General features: G+C 53.3%; 1 protein-coding gene and 1 long non-coding RNA gene across 10 annotated transcripts; one reads left to right on the top strand and one right to left on the bottom strand.

The window, feature by feature from the left end:
- Positions 1 to 609: 609 nt before the first annotated feature.
- On the bottom strand, positions 610 to 22,498 carry KATNB1 (katanin regulatory subunit B1). 8 transcript variants are annotated; one of them, XM_077132570.1, is made up of 20 exons: positions 22,228 to 22,498; positions 20,269 to 20,567; positions 15,958 to 16,088; positions 12,683 to 12,800; positions 7,369 to 7,469; positions 6,927 to 6,968; positions 6,253 to 6,336; positions 5,923 to 6,038; positions 5,298 to 5,369; positions 5,006 to 5,156; positions 4,707 to 4,897; positions 4,446 to 4,576; positions 3,956 to 4,006; positions 2,860 to 2,927; positions 2,607 to 2,726; positions 2,346 to 2,495; positions 1,944 to 2,020; positions 1,787 to 1,861; positions 1,372 to 1,488; positions 610 to 1,049 (listed from the first exon to the last, which is right to left on the bottom strand). In XM_077132570.1, the coding sequence occupies exons 2-20, from the start codon at positions 20,306 to 20,308 to the stop codon at positions 917 to 919; spliced, it is 1,968 nt and encodes a 655-aa protein (XP_076988685.1). In that variant the 5' UTR covers positions 20,309 to 20,567; positions 22,228 to 22,498; the 3' UTR covers positions 610 to 916. The 8 variants fall into 8 exon arrangements, with proteins under 8 accessions (XP_076988685.1, XP_076988684.1, XP_076988683.1 ...); XM_077132569.1 differs by lacking the exon at positions 22,228 to 22,498 and adding an exon at positions 22,075 to 22,108; XM_077132568.1 differs by lacking the exon at positions 22,228 to 22,498 and adding an exon at positions 21,749 to 21,832.
- LOC143659516 (uncharacterized) lies at positions 2,108 to 11,700 on the top strand. 2 transcript variants are annotated; one of them, XR_013163589.1, is made up of 3 exons: positions 2,108 to 2,213; positions 5,022 to 5,172; positions 10,762 to 11,700. It is a non-coding gene; the product is annotated as an uncharacterized LOC143659516 (long non-coding RNA). The 2 variants fall into 2 exon arrangements; XR_013163590.1 differs by lacking the exon at positions 10,762 to 11,700 and adding an exon at positions 8,203 to 9,406.
- Positions 22,499 to 23,934: the final 1,436 nt, after the last annotated feature.

Raw genomic sequence — 23,934 nt, 5'->3', positions numbered from 1 at the left:
CGCCTCAAGAGAGTAAGAGGCCAGATCCTAAGGCTGCACCCTCCCTTTCAGGGCTGAGCACAGTCCAAGGAGCTTATTCTGGGCAGAGCACACCCGGGGGCTCCTGCAGTGTGCAAAGCTATTCAGTGCCCTTGTCAGAAGCTGGGGTACTGCCTGTGGAGACCTTGTCCCTGGAAGCATGCTTGGGGCATGGAGAGGGGATACTGGACTCTAGACCAGCAGGGGGGTAGGGCATGCCTGAGAGGCTAGGGTCCTGGCACCCTGTAGTGTACAGCTGTTGGCCCAGGGCACTCACCAGCCTTGGAAGGTGCACAGCTGGGATTATGGCTGTGACAGAAGCATAGACTTGTGCGACCCACCCTCATTCTCTATCTCCTGGTCCTGGAGGAGTGGGGTTGCTGCCTCCTCCCTCCTCCCCCAGTAAGGGTGTCTGACCTGGCCCTTTCCAGGCCGGGCCAGCACTCTGCTACCCCCTGCTGGCCTGAGCCTGGAACGCAGCCTTGGGCTGGGAGGGGGCATGGACTAGTCTGCAGGCAGTGCTGGGCAGGGAGTATAGGGCCTTGGAGAGCTGTGGTGGCCAGAGGATGCCCTCCCCATAGGGAAATCATAGAATAGTTACGAATTTAATAAAATTCACCTTATAAATTACAGCAACAGCCCCAAGGCTTGGCTTGCTGTCCCAGGAAGCAAGAATCAGGCAAAGCTGAGTAGCTGTTACTGGAGAGGAAGTTGTCTCAGAATTCCAGGCCATGGAAGTGGCCAGTGGGCCAGCACCGCCTCCTCCTGGATGGCTGCAGGGGCAGCATGGGGTCTGGACAGAGGCTCATGGACCGGAGAGCACACAAGAAATGAGAGTGGAGGCTGAGGCTGGGCCCTGTGGGCTGCTGGATGCCCCTGCCCTCCCCAAAGAGGCTCTTCAGTCCAAACTGGCCATGAGCAAGTGCAGCTCGCGGAAGGTACTGCCATGACGGCCGCTCAGTCCTGACTTGCTCCTGACCAGGCCGCTGATGCTCTTAAGCTGCTTGTAGCAGAGCCGGCACTTGTGTAACCTGTGGCAGAGAGTAGTGAGTCCCTGAGGAGGCCACCATGGCCCCCAGCTGATCCTGGGGCCCTTCCTGTCCCTGCCACTTCAGCCCCTCCTCCCAGAGGAAAGCTGAGCCCGGAGTGCAGGACTGCCCCAGGCTGTGCCAGGGTCCGGGACAGAGCCAGGTCATGGAGGAAGCCAGCCTCCTGTTGCCTCCAGCCCACGCCCTCCCATGTCCTGAGACACTGCCACAGACACAGCATCCTCCTGCACATCCCCGGGCCCCAAGGCCTTGTTCCCTTGACTGCTGCAGCACACCCACCCGCAGCCTGCACCTGGCCCCTCACCTCTCCTCCCGGCTAATGTCCACGCCCACAGAGGGCGGTGCCGCCAGGATGTCAGTGATCAGGGGAAGAAACCGCTGCAGGATCAGCTTCAGGGAGGTACAGCCTGTTTGGACATAGCTTTGGGAACAAATAGAGTCACAGACAGATGGACCCAGAGGAATACAGAACAACAGACAAATGAAGAGAGCAAAGCACACATAGATAAAGGGGAGAGAGACACTTGCAGACACCCAGAGGATCAAAGGAAGCACGGGCTTGTTTCACTCTGACCTCTCTGGACCTTGAAAGCTTGCAGGTCTTACAGTATGCCTGGTATGGGTACTTGGGCCCTTGGGGGTCCTTCTGGGGGTCCCTGAGGCGGCTTCCTGCTCTCCCCTGAACCCTGCTGGGGCTGGCCTGGCTTTCCCACATGTACCTCTCATATTTGCTCTGCAGAAGTTTCTCGATCTGTGGCAGAACTGTAGTGCACAGGTCCAGCTTCCACAGGGAGCTGGGGAGAGGGCCGGGGTGGGGGGGCGGACTGTCATTACCCGGCTTGGCCCGCTCCACCCACTCCACCCGCAGCCACTTACGCTTTCTGGTTGACAATGTTCAAGAGGTCCACCACTACTGACAGGTCATTGATGGCCACTGCAGAGTCCACTGAGGTCTGTGGGAAACAGCACCTGCTAAGAGGGGTCTGGGGCACTGTGTGGCCCCCCGTGTGGGTGTGGTGTCACAATGGGGTTTGCTGTGGGGTGTAATAAGACTGTCTCTAAAATGATGAGCACAAGGTCAGACCCAGAGACAGGTGGTAGATAAAGGGTGGCTTGAGATAACAGTGGAAGACAAAGTCAATCAGGGTATGATGATGGAGGCTGCCTGAAGCCCCACTCACACCCCCTTAGTAGGCCTAGGCTGGGGAAGCTGGGGCCAGGCAGGTGGAAGGGTGGGGAGCGAGTGAGGCCAAGCTCCAGGGTGGGGTGGGCATTTGCCTTGATGTCGCCTGTAGTCCACACGGCCCGAACTGTGTCCAGGTTCTTGTGGCGACTTGTGAGCACCACGCACATGGTGTCGTGGCCTTTGCGGATCTGGGACATGGCATCCTCGTCCACCAGCTCTGCCTGCTGTGGGAGCTTCACAGCCTGCACAGATGGGCATCCAGATGCTGGCATAGGACAGGCAGCAAAGCCCTGCCCACACCCCACAGGTGCTCACCCCATCTGTGGGCATCCTCAGGCTGGACCCCTACTTACAGGCAGGAAGTCAGAGGCCTGCAGCCCAATGGGCTCGTTCCGGGTGGCAGGGATGATGGCAGGCTCCGCCTTGGGTGCAGGTGGAGAAGTGACAACTGGGGGCCAGGGCGGGACCTCGATCTGTGGGGGGCTGGAGCTCAGCAGATAGGACCCAGAGGTTCCCCATAGCCTCCGGCCATGGGAAGGCTCCCAACCCCCATTCCAGAATAAGCTCCCTCCAGCCCCCGCACCATAGTTCCCCCACCCAACATACGTTTGGCATTGGGCACTGAACGTCCATGGCTGGGCTGGGCTTGGCTGCCTCCTTTGATGTGGCCATTTCTGAAAGGGAAACATTGCTGGGTCAGAGCAGGAGCAAGGACTGGTGGGCAGAGGGCTCAGGTTGGGACTCTGGGCAGCATCTGTAATTGGAGGTATGGAGCAGGAGCTAGTGAAGCAGCCCAGGAGAAAGCTGGGGGCCAACAGGGCACAGGCCCTGGAGAGGCTCTGAGAGCAGGGCTGGACCTCTCTCATTCTCTTCTCCTGCTCAACCAGAGATGGGAGTTTGGTGCTGTTTGTAGTTGAGACCCAGGGAGCACCAGGGGCTGTTAACCCTGTGCGTGTCCCCGCCAGGGCTGGGGGGGGGGGGGGGGTGAGAAGAAAGGAGGAAGAGGGGGAGGCTTGAAGAAACCTGAACTCCAGTGGTAAAATGCAAAACAACCCCTTGAGGAAAAAGCTGGGCTGCTGTGTAGGATGAGAACCCCTCCCCCTGCCCACTTTACCCCTTCTCCTATCAAAAAGAAGATAATGTTTCCTTTTTCTTTATGTATACCAGTGGGCAAAACCCAGACCCCCAAGGAGGGCCTGTAGTGTAGGACCTGACCACCTGAAGGGGTCTGCCCTTCCTCTCTGCTCCCTTCCCACCTGGGGCTCCTCCTTCTCTCTCCCTTCCCAGCCCTTGGGCCTCACCTCCTAGGAGGCTCTGACCCCCCATCATAGGGGCCTTCCTGGCTTCTCTTATCACATTGATCTTTTCTCCATAGCAGGAGTTTCAACTGGTAACCCACCTGTGTGGTTGGTTGTCCCCCTTTGCTCACCTCCCTGGGGGAGGCTGCTCACACTCAGTCACTGGGGCCAGCACAGGGCCCAGCACACAGCAGGTCTTATGGGCAAATAGGGAGAAGATCTGGTGGGGTGAGGCTAGAGATCGTGATACAGGCAGGGAGGCCTGGGGAAGGGGGCCTGGGGAAGGGGACCTGGGGAAGGGGGCTTGGGGAAGGGGACTCGGTGAATGGGCTTGAGCTTTGCTCACAAGGAACAAGGACTGGGGATGTGGGGACCCCAGGAGGCCAGGCTCTGCTCTGACTCACCATCCTCTGGGGGTGCAGGGAAGGGCTCGCTTCTCCGAGGTGGCGTCCGACCTGCAGAGGCAAATGAGGCTGACGACCCACCTTGGCCAGCCCAGGCTCTGCTGGCTGCTTCTACTCATGGCTTGCCAGGGGGCAGGGGATGGAAGGGAGTTCCCAGGTATATGGCTGCAGACACTGACCCTGTTCCTGGCTCCAACGACCCTCAGCCTACCCCTTCCCAGCCCCATGCTCCTGTGGGCTCTTCCTTTGCTCAGGGCAGGGCGTACGGCACAGGCCCTCTGCTGGGGAATACCCAGGTTCCTCCCACAGTTCCTTGGGGGCCTGGCCCAGCTAAGCCCTAGAGGACATGAGGACCGAGAGCCTTGGGCCCAGCTCTGGGTTAGGATTAGGTTAACAACGCCATCCTTGGAAGGGTCACCCAGCTCTACTTTATAGACAGGGAACCCTGGGGCTCAGAGGACATGGAGAGGTAGAACAATCCGGGCCTCACTGATGCTGTTCTTGGGCTGGAAGATCTCGTTGTAGTCCTCAGCGTTTTGGATCTCTGCCCGAGACTCCCGCTCGTCCCGGTCATCCTCGCTGCTGGGGCTGCGGCGCTCACTTTCCGAGTTCTGCTTCACCCTAGGATTAGGGCCAAGACAAAGGGAAGCCAGGGCCCTCTGTGAGGCCAAGGATGGGACCTGCCTGAGTCTCCCTGCATGGCCCACCTCCTCAGCACCCCATGCTCTCGAAGGGCCCCAAGTACTCCTACCTCTGAGGCTTGCTGCAGGTTGTGCTGGGCCGCTCATAGATGCGCCGGAGGGGAGCACTGGGGGTGGGCGGCTGCTGCTCCAGGGGCAGACTGTCCTGCACGGGGTCCTGGGCCATTGTGCCTGTCCTAGTGACCCGCGTCAGGTCCACCACATAGGAGGAGACATTGCTCTGGGAGAAGGCCACCCCGATCTGCAAGAAGCAGCAGAGCTGGGGCTAGAGCTGGGGGCTGCAGCTAGGGGATGGGTGGGAGTGGGATGGCAAGGTGGAAGGGTGTGCAGTCGGCGTGGCAGCTCTCACCAGCTGGTCGTTGCAGATAGCCAGGTCGGCCACCTTGCCCCAGCTGACCAGGACAACATCAAAGCAGCGCTCGGGTTCCCAGCCATAGACGCGCAGCGAGTCCTGGCAGCCACTGTACAGGCAGCAGCCGTCGGGGTTGAAGAGGACACTCCTGGGCCAGGTGACAGGTAGCTATGGGTCCGGGCCACCCAGCCTGGCTTCTACCCCAAGAAACCCAGGGAACTTAGGGGAGCCCAGGACAGGGATAGGAAGTCCACCTACTGCCCTGCAGGCCCTGTAGCTGCCTGTGTACCTGACAGGCCCTGGCTCTCCTTCAATGCAGCTCACCACCTGGAATTTCTCCAGATCCCAGAAGCGGATCGTCCTGTAATGGCAGACCCTGCTTCAGCCTTCATGTAGTTCCCTGACTGTGGAAGCCCAGCTCCCTTCCCCACCAGGACCAGGGCCACTAGGGGCACTATAAGGGCTGGGAGCATGGTCTGGGCGAAGCTGACCCACTGTCCCTGCCACTGACAGCCAAACGGGCTGTGCCCACCTCCTGCCCATAGTCCTCTCTGCCCACCAAGAATGAGCAGGGCTTGGGAGTGCTCTGGAGATAAAAGGGCAGCACCGTTTACCCAGGTCATGCTTCAGCTCTGCAGGCGGGTATGGACATGGTCCCAGGCTGAGCCAACTGCCACAGGCCTCCCTACATTGGGGGGGGTCAATGAAGGCAGAGGCCCAGGATACTGGGGGACCAGAGCCAGGGGAGAGGTGGGCCCAGGGCTGAGGCCTGGCTTGGCTGGAGGCCAGTTCAGGATAAATAGGCTCATCAGGTATAGGACAATGCAGACAGAGAGACTGGGGACACAGACAGACATTCATAGGGCTGCTGAGGGTTGGCAGTTATGGCAAAGTGGCCTGCTCCTCCTCCTCACCTGTCAGAGCTGCCAGATGCCAGGAGGTACTCATTGGGGTGAAATTCCACCACATTGACAGGCCCCGTGTGGCCAGGGAACTCAGACATCATCTTGCCAGCAGTCAGATCCCAGAGCTGGGGGAAGGGTGGGCTGGAGGTCAGGGCCAGGGGATACCGAGTCCACCTACTTTCCCTCTACTCCACCTGAGTTCCTTCTCTGCAGACCCCTGTCCACTTTGGCCAGGCTTGGGACACAAGAGCCCAATCAGGAAGGCAGTGAGGACTCAGCCTGGGTGTGATCGACAGATCCCAGTCCCCAGACGCTGACCCAGGTTGGGCCTGGAGCTACCTTCACGGTGTGGTCGTCCGCAGCTGATGCCAACCACTTCCCATCGGGGCTGAACCGGAGACAACGCACAGCCTGGCTGTGCCCCTGGAGAGAGAGTATAGGGCCCCAAGCTCACCTAGGGATCAGGGCCCACCAGACTTCTCTCTCTGTCCGCCCCCTCCCAGCCCTGCCCTCCATGTAGTGCCTTCTAGGGGAGCGTGCAAGTAGGGTTCAGATGGCTACATGTGTGTGTATGTGGGTGGAATATCACAGAGGGACACTTTTCCACGGGCTCCCAGTTTTGCAGGCTGTACCAGGAAATCAAGATGGTGTGGTCATATAAGTATGACTTCCTCTTGGAGAGTTAAATGCACTCTTTAATCTGAAAACTCCCGCTAACATTACTCTGCTAATCTCAGTGCTTCCAAATTCACATGGAGAGGAACCCCTTCACCTAATGACAGCTGTTACGTGCCTGCAAAATCACACTGTGTAGAGCACTGCTTGGTAAACACAGCTCTGGAGGGATTTGTGGGGAGCTGGGGGTCAAGGTGGACCACTCATGTACACCAGCTTCACTTCAGAGTCGTGTTTCTGGTCTGGGCTCTTGTTTTTCATGTCCTACTCCCATCCCATCCCCATGTTTAGTGCCTGCCTGGAACCTGTGGAGTGACAGACAGAGGGTGCCTCCTTACTCTGTATCGGAAGACACAGCCTTTCCTTCTGATGTCCCAGAGCTGTGCAGGAGAGAAGCAGAAGGCAGTGTCAGGGGAGGCCGTGACAAAGGTGGGCTTGAGCTGAGGAGGCTAAGCCAAGCTCAGTCCTGCAGGCTGACCTGGAGTGAGTGTAGTCTTCGGCTGGGAGCAGAGAGGGGCTCAGGGCACCTCTAGTCATTACACCCCAAAATGACAGACACTGGACACTGTTCATGAAAGTAGGGCATTCTGAGTAGAAATGTCTGGCAAACACCTCCATGGCCCCATTCCCTGGGAGGGTACAGACATGGTCCCAGAGAGGGAAGACACTCCAACAGAGGTAAAAAACCTATGCACTCAGGCAGGACAGGCCTTGGCCAACCCCTGGCATGACAAGGTTCGGAGGGCCAGGCAGGAGCTACAGGGTAGAACGGCGTCTCACCTTGATGTTTGTGTCCTGGGAACCGGAGGCTACAAACTCGCCATACGGGTGGAAATCCAGGCTGCAGATATTGGCTTTGTGTCCCATAAGTGTGCGAAGAACTACCCAGGGAAAAAGTAGAGACAATGGCATGAGGGGCAAATGAGATGGCTGGTGGAGGAAGGGCTCTTTTGTCTGCGTCTGCACTTTAAAATTAACTGCACAGAAATACAGAACAATAACATCAGTTTTAAAAATGGGGAAAGTTGATTAAACCAGAGTCCCACCACCCTAACAACTAGTACTATTTTTCTCCTGCAGTAGCCCAGCCACCAAGAAACGTGTCACACACTCCCCATAGACTGAGCCTCTGGGCTTGTCCCTATGTGTCCTCACTTGAGTGACGTCCCAGGCAACAGAACCAGGGAACTAGCACTCAGGTCCACCCTGTGGACACAGAGCTCACAGTGTGCAGGGCAGCCAATTCCACCTGAATCAGTGCAAAGACAGAACTGCAGGAGAGCAGCAAGCTAGGGAATAAGCTGCTTGGCTGGGCAGATAAACCCAGGCAGGCTTTGTGAGAACATGGTGTTTGAGCAGGCTGGCAATGGGTGGCGGGCCAGGGGAGGGTATGCTAGAGGGACGTGGTGGGCCAAGGCCCACAGAGGGCAAGCACAGGGTGACTAGAGTGACCTGGTGCTCATACCATCCTCTGGGCTGTCGTCTACCCAAGGGATCTTTTGAGGATGGCAGTGAAGCCAAGTGTGAGGTGCTGTGAGAACTGAGGAAACACAGTGAGGAAACAACTCTGAACCCTGCCAGTGCCCTAGGAAACCACGTCTTACATCCTTCCAGGTCTTGTTGGCAGCTTTGGGACCAGGCCAGGCCTGCAGGCAATCTTTGTGCTACTGTCTCAGAGTGTTCTCTGGTACCATTTAAATTTGTCTCTTCTTATTGACCTCATATGTCTTGCTTTTTAAAACATTTATAATTCAGGTATCTGAATGAAACCAATCACCCCATGGGTGCCAAGGGCCAAGAGGTTAGGGAGCACAGCCTTCCTTAGGGTTGAGCCAAGATGAGACAGTGAGCTCTGTACCCTTGAACACTCTGAGGGGTGTTCAAGTAGACCCCGGATGCTAACGCTTTGGGGCAAAAGGAATGACAGCCAAGCCCTGGGTGGAAGAAAGAAACGCTAAGGTAGTTTCTAAGTGGGAGGCCATAAGATCTTCTCTATCCTTAAAGTCAGGAGCAGTCCTGGCATTGCTCCTTACTTGCTATGCAAGCCTGGGAAATCACTCAACCCTCTCTGAGCCTCATTTTTTGGAGTTAGGGGTCATGGTCAGAAGCAAGAAAATGGACACAAACTGCTTAGCACAGGTCTGACAAATGGTGTGTGCTCAATAAATGCCAGTCATAATTATCCCCATTCTTATCTCTTCCTGTGAAAGGCCTGCCTTCATCCCCTCTGCTGTGTCCCCCACAGTACACCCTCTGTCGTTCTCCTCAGGCCTCAGAGCATGAGTCCTGATTCTCCCACGTCTGGCCCCAGCGACGATGCCCTATATGGTGTCATGGTTGTCTGGGCACCTCCCTCACCCCCTGGACACCTGTTGTGCAAAGCCAACATGCTGGCAACAGGCCAAGTGCTTTCGTGCACCCACTCACTGAGTGTACCCCACAAGCCCAAGGGGTGGGCTGGGGCCCGAGGCGCAGAGAGCCAAGCAGCCTGCCTCAGGCCAAACAGCAGGGAACACAGTTAGAACCTAAGGCAGGCAGTCTGACTCTTAGGCAGCATCCTTGACATTGATCAAAAGGGAGTGAATTTGATAAAACCCTGAGGACAGGGCCAGGCACCCAACAAGCGCAGGAGGAAAACAGGCCATCCATCTGCCCACCGTAACTGTCCATCCTGAGGGCCTCTCTGCAGCAGGCCTTGGGCCTCAGCTGGGACCAAGCCACCTTTACATCCTTCAGTGTCTGACGACGTGCCTGCCACCTCTGCTGACGAAATATCTAATTCAATTGCACCCGAACCCGGATACTGTCTCCGCTCCCTCTGCAGGGCTCTCTTGTTGCTGGGGGCTCAGCCCCATGTTACTGCTTCTCAGGAACAGCGCAGAAGGGCCTGCCTGCACCAGGACCTGGCAGGTGCGGACTCATGCTGGCTCTTGCTCCGTTTCAGGCCTGCCCACCCTTCTCCTGGTTCTGCAGCCTGCAGCAGGGCTTTCAAAATCCCGAGGATGGGGTGGGATCCCACTCCTACACGGGCTGACTTCAGCAAGCCAGAAGCCTTCTTGTGGGACCCGCTGGGCCAGCCCACCCTTGCCCACTGGCTGTGCCGGGGAGAACAGGTGGGGCCGCATTCTTCTGGCATGACATCCAGCTCCTTTGCTCCAGAAGGGCTCAGGGGAAAGTTTCTGAGATCTGGCCTTGGTCACAGGGTCTGAAACTGCAGTGCACAGGGACCTGGGGTTGGTTGGCCCCATGTAAGACATCCAAAACCTCCCAGCTGAGTAGCTGCTCGCACTCCATCTGAATCCTCCAGGGATGGGCTGCCTCTCCCAGCAGCTGATGTGATATATAGGCACCTCTTCTAGAAACCCTTCTGTACCTTGATTTGCCTCTGCCACTTTTATCCACGCTCTGGGGAAGGAGGGTCTGAGGTCTTAGCTCTACCTGCTGAGGGTGTTTCTCTTCCATGAGAGGCCTCAAGCTCAGAGGCAGCACACGTGGAGTAGAATGGGAGCACTGGAAGAGGAGTCCCAGTACCCATCCACATCCTAGGCTCCACCCCTACCCACCCATATCCAAACTTAGACCCAGGCTAAACTCTGGGCCTCAGTTTGCCCATACATCAGATAATGGGACTCTGCCAACATGACTCTTTTAGAAGCTTACTGAAAATCAGATTCTGGGCTCCCCCAGACCTACCGACTCAGGTTTCCTGGGGGTGGGGTCTGGAATGTACATTTATAACAAGCTCCTACGGGAACAGTCAGCCCTAATGGGGGGGAATCCAGGGTCCAGGGATTCCAGGAGTCCTCAGTTTTCATTCCCCAGCCACCTCAAGGCATTCTTCCTATTTCCCTTAGGAGGGAAACAATCATGGTTGAGAAAGCCTGGGGCAGGGAGCAGAGAGCTTCTGTTTCTCTCTTTTTTTGTCCCTTGTCCTTTAGTGAATGGCTGGTGGGCATCCACTGGGGTTCAGAGGCAAGTGATGCTGACCGCCTCTGTTGGAGCCTCTCTGCTTTCTCATTGAGTGTTTCAGCTATCCTGGATTTGCTTCACTCTGGGCCCATTCGATGTCCAAGCACAGCAGGCCCTGGGTCTGTGTGGCAGAAGCGGTACCAGGCCACTGAGGTACAGCCCATTTGTTCTCAAAGAGGTCCTGAAGCCCTGTTTTTTCTGCAGGAACTATCACTGGGTGAGTGAGTGTCTCCCATGAGCAATATCTTTCTTGAGGACTGTCACTATTCTCGAGCAAAGTGAACACTGGTCACAGGGTGTGCAAAGGCAGATGGACTCTGTCCTACAGCACAGGATGCAGCTAAGGATGGGCCCCAAGCACCAAAGACCAAGAACTGTGGGTATGAGTTTCTAGACTGGAAGCACCCAGCGAGTACCGACCACAGGGATGAAAACAGACCACCCCCCAACCAAGGGCCATCATTGTGAAAGGTCAGGACACCAGGAACAAATCCTACAAGCTTGCAGAGATGCCCAGGCCGGGGATCCTGGGTAAGGACAGCACTGGGCCTCTCAAAAGAAATGCTGGAACCTAAAAGGCAGTGCAGCTGCTCTCAAAATTCTAAGGGAAAATTGGTTCCAACCTAGAATTTTCAAACTATAAAAAATATAAAGACAGGGATAGAATGAAGTCACTTTCCACTATGGCAGGCCTCTAAAACTGTGCCTATTATGCATCCATTCTCAGAAGGCTACAGAAGAATGTGCTCCCTCAAAAAGACAAATTAGAGCAAAAAAGATGGGGACATGTCAGCCAGCATAGCAGAAAGGCAGAGAATTCCCCCAAAGAATCCCCCAAGGAGACAGGAGGCCCCAGATGACAGCTGGGCTGCAGGCCAGGTGCTCCCAGACTGCGAGGACAGGAAGGCAGAGGCTCCGAGAAGACATGTTTCAATTAAGGACTCAGCCTGAGGGTAAAAGGAGGTTTACCCTCCTGTCAGAAAACTGGGGGATGAATTAGAAATAGGAACTCAGAAAACATATGGTTGAGAAAAAGAAGGAACAACTATTAACTCCAGAGAAACAAAGAAAAATAAAAGAAATATGAGCTGCAAATTATATATATATTATATGGTCCTTCAAATAACAACACTGAATGTTTAAAAGAAGTACACAAAAGTCAATGAAACATGTACTTCACTCAAGTTTTTAAAACTAAGCAACATACTAGTTTCGTAGACTTCTAGGTGAATGTTCTATGAAAAGTGTGGTTGTGGCTTACAAGAAGTGCACAGAAGTCAAAGAAACATGTATTTCACTAGGTGAAGGAAGGAGAAATGCTGTGTGTGAGAGCTGGTGGTCGATGCAACAGAGCTAAGCTTTTAATAGGAAGTCAGTATCTAACATATAAAAGTTTAAAAAGAAAGAAATTATAGTGTAACCATGTGCTGTAGATGGGCAGAGGTAACAAAGCAAAGGCACCAGCTAAAAGTACAGAGAGCTGAGGATTCTGGAGAATGGGTGGGGGTAGGGCAAAGGCTTCCCACTGTCCACCATGATTATTCGTAGAACTATCAGTATTTGACTTCTTAAACTTCGTATGACTTCCATAAAGATTAAAATTAAATTTAAACAAACAAAAACCCAGCCCACAGAAGGTCTGGCCTCATGGACCCATCTTCCTACAGGCAGCAGTTGGCCAGGTCTGAGTGGGGCCATACCCTGACTCAAATCACATGCTCCCCAGTTCTAGAGACCCACCCCCCATAGCCACCTCACTCACTTACATGTCTGCAAGGCCCCTGGTAACATCTGATTTCCTTTCAGGTTCTGAATCCACAGACACCCAGCCAGCCAGCCAGCCCTCCATCCACCCTTCCATCCAGTTGTTCATTCAAACATTTCCTGGAGAGCTCCTCAGTGCCAGTCACTCAGGAGCAGCAGGGAGCACTGTTGCCAGGCTAATGGGGGCAGGGTGGGGCCAGGGCTGGGGAGGGAGGGTTGCTATCCTATTGGGTCTGGCTCCAGGACAGAAGGCTTCTTGGAGGAAGGGCACTATTCTGAGTCTGAAGATGAGGAAGGAGGCAGGGCATGTGCGAGGGAGGGCCAGCAAGAAGGGCTGGGGAGGAGGGTGGGAGGAGCCTACTTTTGGCAGCTTCCAGGTCCCAAACGCGGATGGAGCCTGACTGGGAGCCGGCCACAATGAGCTCCTCGGGTGTGTTGAGGCGGACACTCTCCACTGGGGACGTGTGACCCGTCAGGCTCTGTGGAGAGAGGGTGGTAGCATCACTGCAGGGTGGACAGACCTCCAGCTGCCATCCCAGGTTCTGAGTCCCCAGGAGAGGCACTGGTGGGAGGTGGCTAAAGCAGGGAAGCTGTGCTCTGAGGAAGCCATGCCTAGGCTCTCTTGCAGACAGCTAAACATCTGCTAAAAATGGGCCAAACCCCAGCCGTCCTCCAACACCTCCCACTTCCCGCTGCTCCTGACACGGACATCACCTGCAGAAACAGCCCTGAGCCCCTAGGAGGGCAACAACTCACCATACCTTTAGACCAAAGTTCAAAGCAGTACTGACATAGGCTCTGCCTCCTCCCCATTCTCTGCCCTCTACAGGTCCCTTAGGAAAGGAACCACTGCAGGCCCAAGGTCAAGCTAATCAGGGGCACATGTCTCATCCCTTGGGGATGCCTAGATCCCCAGGGAGCTGCCCTCACTGGAAGAGTCTCTCAGGCTCCCAGGCAGGGGCTCAGGGAAACCCAGAAGGCTGAGAGATGACTCTGCTGGAGAATGAGGGGATTCTCTCATTCTCAGAGCTGGCAGCGCTGAGCCTGAGCAGAGCCCACCTCTCTGAGAGGTGGGAGGTGCTGGAGCCTCAAGTCCATGGTGTCTGTTTCTCCCACTCAGCACTGGCTGTCCCAAGGCATAGTGGTGACTGCATCAGGGTTTGGAAGAAAACACTCCCCACGAGGCTCCTGAGCAGATCTATGCAGAAGCTTGGGAGCTGGGAGTGGCTTGTCTGAATTCCAAACTCACTGGTCAGAGTACAAATGACTACAAACCCCATGGACGGGAGCTGTTCAAAATCAATCTATGATGGAAATGTCTATTGCCTCAAACCCAGAAATTCCACCTCTGGGCACCTGACCTCCATCCACATGAGACAACATATGGGCAAGGTCACTCACTATGGTGAGTCTGCATTAATGAAATACTGGAAGCAGCATAAGCACCCATGACAGGAACTGGTTGGATAAACTGTGGCCACCCATAGTCACCCATGCAATGAATACCACCAGGCCATGAAAAAAAAAAAAAAAGAGGCAACTTTTAAAATATGGTAAAGACCAATCTTCATGATACTTTTAGGTGAAAAAAAGATGGAGAATGGTATATTTAGTATGAAGCTATATAGGTGAAAAACAAGAGTAGGGCAGACATGTAAATTTGCTTGCACAGCATAAAATAATTCTGGAAAGTTACAGGAAGAGTTGGGAAGTGTGGCAGCTTCCAGGGATCAGGGCAGAGGAAGACTTTTCACTGTTTACCTTGTATCTTTTGGATGTTGAACTATAAATATATTATATATTTAAAAATAAAATGTATATTATATATTTAAAAATAAACAAAAATAAAGACAGGTGGGCTGTTTGCAGAGAGAACAGTATGCAGAAACCCCAAGGTGAGGGAAGGCTGGTAGATCTGAGGAACTGCAAGGCCTGGGTGGCTGCACTGCAGTGAGTTGGGGGGAGAGAGGCCCAAAATGAGGTCAAGGTAGAGGAAATAGAGGGGAGGGAAAGGGAGTGCAGGGGGTGGTGCAAAGGGGGTCTGGGAACCAGCCCCTTGGGGCATAGGAGCCACACCTGGTGTTAAAAGGTAAGTCTGGAAGGCCAGACACCAACCTATTGCCTGGGCTTCCTCCGGGGAATGAGAACATGGGTCTGTATTGATTTTTTTTCAAGATGTTTATGTTACTTAAGCATTTCGGGGGGGGAAAAAAAAGAGAAAGAACATATAATCCTGAAAAGCAAAGTGAAACAAAAAATTTCAATTCTGTTCTTGCTGAACCCAGAATGTGGTTTGGGTCAGACCACAGCCTTCCCCTAAAACACAGGTGATTGAATTTCTGCTCAGAAACATCACCTTCACGTGAGAGCTGCCTCTGTGGTGAATCCAGGTTCTACTTCTGTCCAGTGGTCACTGGGGAAGTCCGGCTACTGGGCTGACAACACTGAGGATGGCTAACACCCACTGAGAATGTTCTAAGGGTGGGACTAGACTTTTGAATATTTCCTTGCAATTGGGGCCAGGATCACCTACTGAAGCAGCAGCTTCATAGGCTTGCCATGGAAGAAAAAAATCCATTATCACTACCCACTTTCTTTATCATGACCTTTATTAGGTCAAGTGTGAACACATCCTCGGGGTGGGGGTGAAAATGTAAATTCATTTCTGGAGGGCGATTTGGCGATGTTTTGAAAGCCTTTGGAAAAGTACACACCCTCAGATTTAAGGCCAATGATCATAGATCTGCTTAGAGATGTAGGTAGAGGACGTTGTTAGCAAATATGGTCCAGCAGAACCAAAAAACTGGAAACAATTTCCACGTGACAGCAGGGCGTGGCTAAGCCAGTTAGGGCTCATCCCGACAATGGGATACCACAAAGCCATTAAACATCACATTGGAACAGAGTATTTGTTGACACAAGAAAATGTTCATAGCATTATTTAAAAACAAATGAGGCCACGAGAATGTAAGAGAGTGTTCTGGGGATATACTTTTATATATTTACCTGTGTGTGCGTGGATATAAGTTGCATGCACAGGTGAGTAGACAGGCATCAGCATCCAGAAGAATGCACACCAAAACACCAACTCTGGTGGTCTTTAGATAATGGAACTATATGCAATGAATTTTTGTTTTGCTTCCATTATGCTTTTCTGTTTTCCAGGTTTGTTTTGTGGCACTGAATACATCTTACTTGTGAAATGAAGGAGGAGATGCTATCAAAGAATGAGCTCTTTAACCAGTCCCTCAAATCCTTTTTGTGAAATGAGGTGAGGAAATGCATCGATAGTCTAAATGCCCATGTACAGCTGATGGGGACAGGTGGGCAGGGGAGCAGGGGAGGGCTTCACTCTTGTGGCTCCTCCACTATGGACTGTGGGCTTATCCTAACCTTCTCAGGCAGATTTCCTGGGGTTCTGTCCCACTTCTGGGTGACTCCCCATTCCTAGCCATCCTGGGTTGTCCTCCTTGAGCAGACAGCTGACTGAGGCACTGATGCTGTGCTATGTCCTCCCTAATTCCTGGCTGGGCCCAGGGTTGGGACATCCTGGGCGTAACAGAGCCTGCAAAGCCACCTGCTCCCCAGCCCTGGTCCCCGAACTTCCTGCCCCACACCCCACCAGCTGAGGCTCACCATGATGCAGTTGGGCTTGTTGATGGACCACAGGTTGACCCGGCAATCATCCCCGCCTGTAGCCAGCAGCCGCCCGGAGGCTTTGCCCAGCACCAGTGAAGACACATTGCTGGCATGGGCGACGATCTCCTCTGCATACCAAAGGGAGAGGGGGGCACAGTCAGGGGCCTCGGGGGACCATGCAGAGGAGTGGCAGCACCTTGCTGGGTTCCGCCAGCAGGAGGTACCTGCCCCTCTTCATCCCATTCAACCCCTCCTCAGTTGCTGGGGGACGCGCTGACAGGGCAGATCTTGGGCCTAAGTTGGAAATTTCTGTTTCTTAACTTCAGTCCTTCCTGACATAACTTAGACCTCATGCTTTTTTCCTTTTTGTGTCCATCAACTATAATATTAGTGACTTACTAATTTTTTAATTGACTTGCTATTTTTGCTTAGCTTTGTCTTAAGTAACAGTATCTGTGAAGTTACAAGTTTGATGTGTTCATTATACTTTTTCTACCACACAAAAAGAAAGCTGAAAAAAAAAACATTAAAAAATACTGACCTAAGCCTCTCAGATGCCATTCATTGGCTTTTGAATCTTGCTCTGGGAAAGAGACTTTAAGCATCATTCAACTCAGTGGTAGACAAGCTGTGACCAGGCAAGTTCACACTTGATGCTCGTGTGAGCTTGGATGAATCACTCATCCTGTGTGTGCCAGTGTCCTCCTCTGTTAAATGGGGACAGTAACAGTGCCTATCTCCCCAGATTGCTGTGGATTCACTAAGAATGTGCACAAGAGAAGGTACTCCATAGTCACAGACAAGCTGAGGACTTGTCACCAAGAGGGCTAATAGGCACTGGGCCCCTGGCAGGCACAGGGGGTTAGGCTGCATGAGCAGGAGGGCAGGAGGCAACAGACAAAGAGGTCTGAGGGTGAGAACTGACCAGGCCGAGCAGAAGATGAGGCCTTGGGGGAAACCACAAGGGGCCCTGGCATGGCCTGGGGAAAGGGGGGACAGCCTGAAATCTCAGGACCTCACCAAGGCTCTGAAGGGAACAAGGCATGGGCAAGGCGGGCCAGCCAGGCCCAGAGGGAATCTTCTTTTTTTTTTTTTCACATGGGCAGGCACCGAGAATCGAACCCGGGTCCTCTAGCATGGCAGGCAAGCATTCTTGCCTGCTGAGCCACCGTGGCCCACCCATCCCCAGAGGGAATTTTTACTGGGAACAAGGAAGACAAATCAGGTCTCTCCACATAGGGGAAAGCCCCAATGTGCTGACACCCAGGGGTAGCTGGGAGGCTGGCTGGTGTAACAGTGAGGGGAAGGTGTGGCAGCTGTTCCTCCCAGGGCCTTTCTGGCATCCCAGCTCCGTACTACCCCCTGCTTCAGACTGCAAGGAGGTTGAGAAACTCGACCTGGGACAGCTGCTTGCTAGGCAGCCTGGCTTGGAGGCTATGGAAAATGCCTGGGGAACCAGGCCCCAGATCTGACATCACAGATGACACCCCACCTCAGGGCCTAGCAACCCAGATCTGGCCACGGGCAGCACCAAGCCCCAGCCATAGGTCAGCCAGGTTTCAGAGACCCTGCCATTTGGTCCAAGGGAGCTGATTCCCTTGTACAGTCTCTACTGTGACCCACAGAGCCTTTTGTCTTCTTAAAAGTTTCTGCAGGGCCAAAGTGGCCACCTAATTCAGAGAGAGGGCAAACCGCCTTCTCACTGAGTTCCCTGCTACCACGCCTCAAGCCTTTCCCCTTCTCGGAAGCCACTCACCTACACAATACCGTTCCTCCATGACTGACCTAGAGGCCTGAGTATGTCCACCCTGGCTCTCACTCTTTCCAGGGAAATTCCTGCCTGGGACTTTTTCTCGCTGGACCTCCTTGGGCATAATGCTGCCCCTCTCTGGACCACAGGACCACTGCCCAGGAGACAGCCATTAGTTGATAATATAAACATTCCTGGGTGCCTCCTATGGGCCTAGCATTGGGAGACAGTGGGAATGAGAGAGCAAAGGTCCCTGCTTTCATGACACAGGTTATCAGATGGCTCCTGGGACAGGGCACCCAGTTCACAGAACCACAGATTTTAAGGTACGAAGAATTTGGAGGTTGAGTCTTTCTCAAACGGCCCAGACCACTACCCTCTAAGCAGCCTAACCAGCGACTGATTTGATGCCCATGGAAGGACCTGCGGGCACACCACAGATGCCAGGGAGAGGAGGCCCTAACACAGGACACTAGCCTGGTCTGAAGAACAGCAACCAGCGGTGGCCCAGGCCCCACACTGAATTTTAATACAAACAAATAAAATCCCCACAGGGTCTATTAGTGGCCCAGGTTGACGGCCATTGCTTCACACAGTGGTATAGGCCCACACATTTCCCAAATCCAGGTGACATAGTCTAGGTCCCACATCTCAGCCACAGCTGAGGAGCACTGTGTTTTGGCCAGAGATAATGAGGCCCTGCAATCCAAATTGAATTCAATGCTTCAATGAGCCCACACTGGCCAAGCACTCTCTTATCCTTAGCAGACCGCAGAGACACTGAGTCAGAGGTCATTTGCCCTTGGGCTCTTCAGAAAGTTTATACCCATGAAAACTGCTATGCAAATAAAATTTCAGCAGATGTCCAATATGTTTGACCATATTTAAACATGTATGCTTTGACTTTGCTTTAAGAGAAAGCAAAAGCCTCAGAAAGGCTGGGCCCCGTGGATGTGTGCCCTTGCAGACCTCGCCAGCCTCATATGGCACCATGTCCCCCAACCCCCATGGCTGTACTCCTTCTGGCCTTTCCAAGGCACTGAGCTTCCTGCCTCAGGGCCTTTACACATACTGTTCAGGCAGCTGACACCACTTGTCCATCTTGTTAACTGACTCAAAGCACATGTCCCAGCTTGGAATCAGATGAGATGGATGTGTCTGGTTATTTGACTCCCTGCCCCTCTCTCCATGCTCCAGGCTCCAGGCTCCCACTACACAGGCCTTGTTTCCACTGGCTCCCCAGTATCTGGCTGTGTTAGGGAAGCCCTGATGATTGAAGGGTCAGATACGTAATCCTGACAAGTGAAAAAACTATCTGTCCAAAGTGTACCCTCCTGCGAGGCCCAGAACAAGATTTGCGCCAAATCCTTAAGCTTTGGGGAGCAATCTATAAATGACCTAAACCTCTCATTTTACAAATGAGGAAACTAAGGCCCAGTAAAGAGCTTTGCTCAGGTGTGTGGTTAAAAGGTAGAGCCTTTCCCTGTGTCCTACTCTCCTTTCCTGCCCTGTAAGATAACGGGGAGGCTCTCAGGCTTTGTAAGGATATCAGGGCTCACGTGATGCTCCTGAAAACAGCCCAGAGACAGCTCACAGCATCACCCAGTGCTTGCTGGGCCTGGAGAGGGTGGTCAGGTTGGGCACTCCAAATCTCTGCTAGGCAGTTATTATGGGTGGGCCCACAGAGGTGCAAATGTATACAGTAGTAGCTCTCAAAGCCTGATGTGGGTCCTTTGGGGTCCTCAAACCCCTTTCAGAGGCTCATGAGGATAAACTATTTTCATACTACTACTAAGGTGTTATTTGCCTTTTGTATTGTCATTCCCTCATGAGCCTACACAGTGAAGTTTTCCAGAGCACACATGATAAATGATAAATGTTGTCTCTGTCACTAGTGGCATGTGATTGTGATTTTCAATTCCTCAGTGGTAATTTCTCACTAGTATGGTAAACATTGCTAGATATAACCCACATAAACAAAAGCTGTTTGGGATCCTTATTAATTTTTAAGAGCATAAAGGAGTTTGAGAACTGCTGGTACAGCGGAATATTAGGGGTGGGTGGACATGGCTGTTACATTCCAGAGCCCTGCCAGCAACCCCCTGCCCACCACACTATTCTCTTCTTGGCTAATCACCCCAAGCTGCCTTGACTTGGGAAATGTCTAAAAATGTCCAAGAACATTGTTCAGGATTTCTCAACCCTTCCTACTTTTCCTAACTGGAAATCCTTGGGTCCCTGAGAAAAGCAACTATCCTAATGAAGTACCTTCTAAGGGTTAGTCCTCACACTTAGTTCTTTATGCTTATTATCTCACTTGAACCTCACAACAAGTCTAGAATGCAGGTTTGATTCTCTCATTTACAGGTGAGGAAACTGAGCCCCAAAAAGGTTAAGTCACTTTTTCCAGTATCAGCCAGTCACAATCTGCATCTGATCTACTTATGCTAAGGCCTGAGGGTCTTTCCCCGGGCCAAGAAGAGCAGATGATGCAGCAGGTTTGAGCCACCCGGCAATAAAGGTCAAAGGGGTGAGAAAGGAGAAAGACAACTACTCACGCAGCTTCCAGGCTGTCTTGGTGACCACAGGGGTGGCCATCCTTCAGTGCCTGGCACCTGGAGCCCTACCCGTGAAACAGACCGTGCTGTTCTTATTGGGTGGGGGTAGCTCCCCCCCAGATCCGCGAATTAAGTTGGCAGGGAATTCCCATACATCCAGAGGGAATGTCTCAGCTCCCGGCTCAATGCCTCGTGGTTTTAAGCCATACACACAGCAATGACAACAGCAGCCTGTGAGCACTTGTTTGGATCCTGGATCACAGAATGTCAGGCTTGAGTCATCTTGGCTCAACACTGGGCTGGAATACAAACAGAGGAGGTGGCTTGTTAGGAAACACTCAGTGGGAGCTCAGTATGGGTGAACCCAGGATTGCAGAGGGGCAGAGCGACTAGAGCCAGGAACTGCACCACAAATTGGGTTTGAGAATCTGCACATCAGGCAGGGTGACTGGGAACACAGGGGAAAAAGAAGGTCCTCCCCGAGGCCAGGATGATGGGAGGTGGCTGTGCTCTAGGATGCTGGCTGCCGGAAGTGTAGCAGCCTCAGCTGGGCAGGGAAGACCACATGCCTGCAGTTTAGATAGATTTCTGGGAGTCATGGTTCTGCCTGACGTCTGGGAAAGTGGGTGGAGTCCAAGGCTAAGCTTTGCAGGGGCCCATGAGAGGCACCCCAGAGACAGGCATTGTGGCCCCTTCTAGGGAGGATCTTGGAAGACAGCCCTGATGATCCAACCTCCCAGTTCATGGCAAGGGAATCACGCCTACTTCCTGTAATTCCCAAGGACAGTGCTGGGGGTCGCGGGGTGGGGGTAGACCTCCAGGCACTGAACCTGAAAAAGACTCCTCAACTCTTAAAAGGGGACGTCTGGGGGCCTACTACCATCTCCCTCACAGCCACCTCACCTCTTTCCCACGAGGCCTCTCTCAACCCGCTTGCTTCTGGGGCTCCAGTACCGCCTCCCTAGCCCTCCGTTCCCTTCCCGGCTGTCCGTATCTCCCATTCCTGTACATGTGGTCTCCTGGGCCCCCTAACTTGGCCCCTGCCTCGCCAGGGCTCCTTTATTTTTCTGTCCCCTTTGCTATCAGCATTTCCCATTCATTCTCTCGCTTGCTTCTTTGGTGCCCGTTCATTACCTATCTTCCTGCGGAACCCCAGCTCTACCTCCGGACTCCCTGGCTTTTCCCTCCGGCCTGCACGCCGGCCCCGCTACTTCCTAGGCTGGGGCTGGTCCCTCTGCCTCGCCTGATCCTCCTACCCCTCTGAGCTTGCCGAGCATGGGCTCCAGCCTCCCACCGCCCGGGCCCCCGTCCGCCACCGTCCGGCCTGGCCCGGCCCCGCCTCGCTTGGCCCAGCCCCAGGCCCATCATCCCCTCGCCTCCTCGCCTCCTCGCCTCCTCGCCCGCTCGCCGGCTGGCTCACTCCACCTGCAGCTGCGGCTCGGGAAGATGAGGCACTGCTCCAGGCGCGACCCCCACTTGCCTCCATCCCCTATCCTGATTGGCCGCTGCTTGACAACCGACCCTCACAACAAAACCTCCGGGCCAGAGCCCCGCCCTCCGCCCATCCTGCACCAATCATCCGCCGCGCGCGCTCCACCTCCCGGCAGGTGTGACCAATCGAAGCAGGCGCTTCTGCCGCTTTTCCTAAATGCCCGCCTTCTTTCCCTGAATTGGACTAATCACGAGGAAGGAGCGTTCAAGAGCCGCCCCTCTGCCTCTAATGAACCAATGTGGGAGCTCATTCCCTTGGTCCCGCCTCCGCCGCAAGCTTTCTCTTCCCTCCCCCTTTCCTTCGCGGCTTCAAACCTAATTTGCCTTGAACGCTCTGCGAGACGCCCTCCAATGGCGGCTGCGCCAAAACCCAAATAGTTTGACCAATCATTGTCCGCATTATTGGAAAAACCAGTTCCCAACTAACCAATGGGAAGGGGACTTTGGGAGTAGCGTGAAGCCTCGGACCTTCCATCTTGGAGTGGGGCGAAACGGGATCCTGGCCTTAGTCAGCATTTTGTCCTGGCGCCTGTTTCTTCCTGGAGCCCTCAGGAGGTATCTGCATAGTCTGAGGGCTTTGCCTTCCCTTTTCTGACCCGGACTCCGGCTTGAATAAATCCCCGGTAGCGGGATGGGGACAGAGTCTGATTCCGGGTCCGAGTCAGGTGCGGAGGGTCGAAGTGCGGCCCCCGCCACCGCCGGGGCCGGGGGAAGGGATGATAGGGGCAAGTGGCTGCACCCTTCAGAGGACAACAGACTAGAATCCGAGAGAGGCCGACTTCATTTGTGACTCCTTAGGTGGGGCGGGGTTCGAGAAGGATCCGGGGCGCTTAGGAGGAACTTGGCCCCACAAGCCTGTGTCGCGTGGCTGGCCCCATCTGAGTTGAGAGGGTGGCCCAGTCGTCCGGGGCTCAGCGCCTTAAGACCCTCGAACCTCCGCGTTAATCCTTCTGTTGCTGCAGATAGGGTCTGTTTGCGCTCACACAACAACCCTAAGGAGTAGGGATTCCTGTTTGCACTCTCAGATGGGCAAACAGGTCCAGGTTAAGGTCCTTATAAAAGGCCACTTGACCGAAATGTAATGGCGTCAGGGTTTGAACCACCGTATTGCACTTCACCGTCTCTGCCAAAGATTTTTGGTTCTACCTCTCCCATTGTACTCAGACCTTGGGAGCGAGAATGGTTCCTATTAAAAGAGGACTGTATGAACAGAATCACGTTCTATCAAAACCGTCTGTCTTGCATTTCCCCTCAACCTTTAAAAAATTTTTTTTTGTTGATAAGCAACATACAACACAAACATTCGTAATTATACAGACGTTCCACACATGATGTACAATCAGTGGCTCACAATACCATTACATAGTAGTATATTCATCACCATGATCATTTTGTAGAAGATTTGCATCACTCCAGGAAGAGGAAAAAATTCATACATTACATGCTCCTTATCCTTCCCTCTCAGGGACTACTAGTGTTTCCATGTACCCAATATATTTTAGCCTTTGTGGCCAAGTGGTGGTACCTGTTTGTCTGGTTGGGCAAGTGCTGGCCTGTCTGTTGCTGTGAGGACATTTCATAGAATTAAATCATGACCACATCAGCTGCATCCACAGTTGATTACATTTGTAATCAGCGAAGAGAAATGTCTTCTGCCATGAGTGATACTTAATCTAATCACTGGAAGCCTTTTAAGGAGGATTCAGAAGAGACAGGCTTTCTTACTGCTTTGGCTGGTGAGCCTCTCTTGTGGAGTTTGTCCAGACCCTCCATCGGAATTGTCAGATTTTGGACTCTACGTTCCCTACAGATTTTGGGCTCTACGTTCCCACGGTTACGTGAGACACTTATAAGTTTTATATTTACGAATATTTTCTGTTGATTCTGTTTCTCTAGAGAACCCTAACTAATACAACTTGGTACCAGGAATGGTTCTTAAGAAACAGAACCTTAAAAATGGGTTTTTATGAATGGTTTTCTACCCTGACTGGACTCAAAGGGACTAAGAACTCTGAGTCCCATAATCAGAATGACACTGCCAATCCATGGAGTGAATTGGCAAAAGAGATAGTCAAAATATCACCATACGATTCTTCTGGTGCTTCGGCTGTACAAAGCCAGGCTCTGGAGGATAATGATTTTGACACCTTTATGGAGTTTTGTAGAAATAGGAGG

This window comes from Tamandua tetradactyla, chromosome 16 (genome assembly GCF_023851605.1).
Source record: "Tamandua tetradactyla isolate mTamTet1 chromosome 16, mTamTet1.pri, whole genome shotgun sequence".
NCBI lineage: Eukaryota > Metazoa > Chordata > Mammalia > Pilosa > Myrmecophagidae > Tamandua > Tamandua tetradactyla.
The sequence above is the reverse complement of the archived record's forward strand: the minus strand, read 5'-3'. Positions and strand labels throughout refer to the sequence as shown.

What these genes read in the sequence shown, in the direction of transcription:
- KATNB1 (XM_077132570.1), bottom strand. Translation starts at nt 20,308, where the DNA reads ATGGCCACCCCTGTGGTCACCAAGACAGCCTGGAAGCTGC. An exon ending in CTATCTGCAACGACCAGCTG is followed by an intron (nt 4,898 to 5,005) that starts GTGAGAGCTGCC and finishes TGCTTCTTGCAG; the next exon opens with ATCGGGGTGGCCTTCTCCCA. An exon ending in CCAGCCCAAGAACAGCATCA is followed by an intron (nt 4,007 to 4,445) that starts GTGAGGCCCGGA and finishes TTGCCTCTGCAG; the next exon opens with GTCGGACGCCACCTCGGAGA.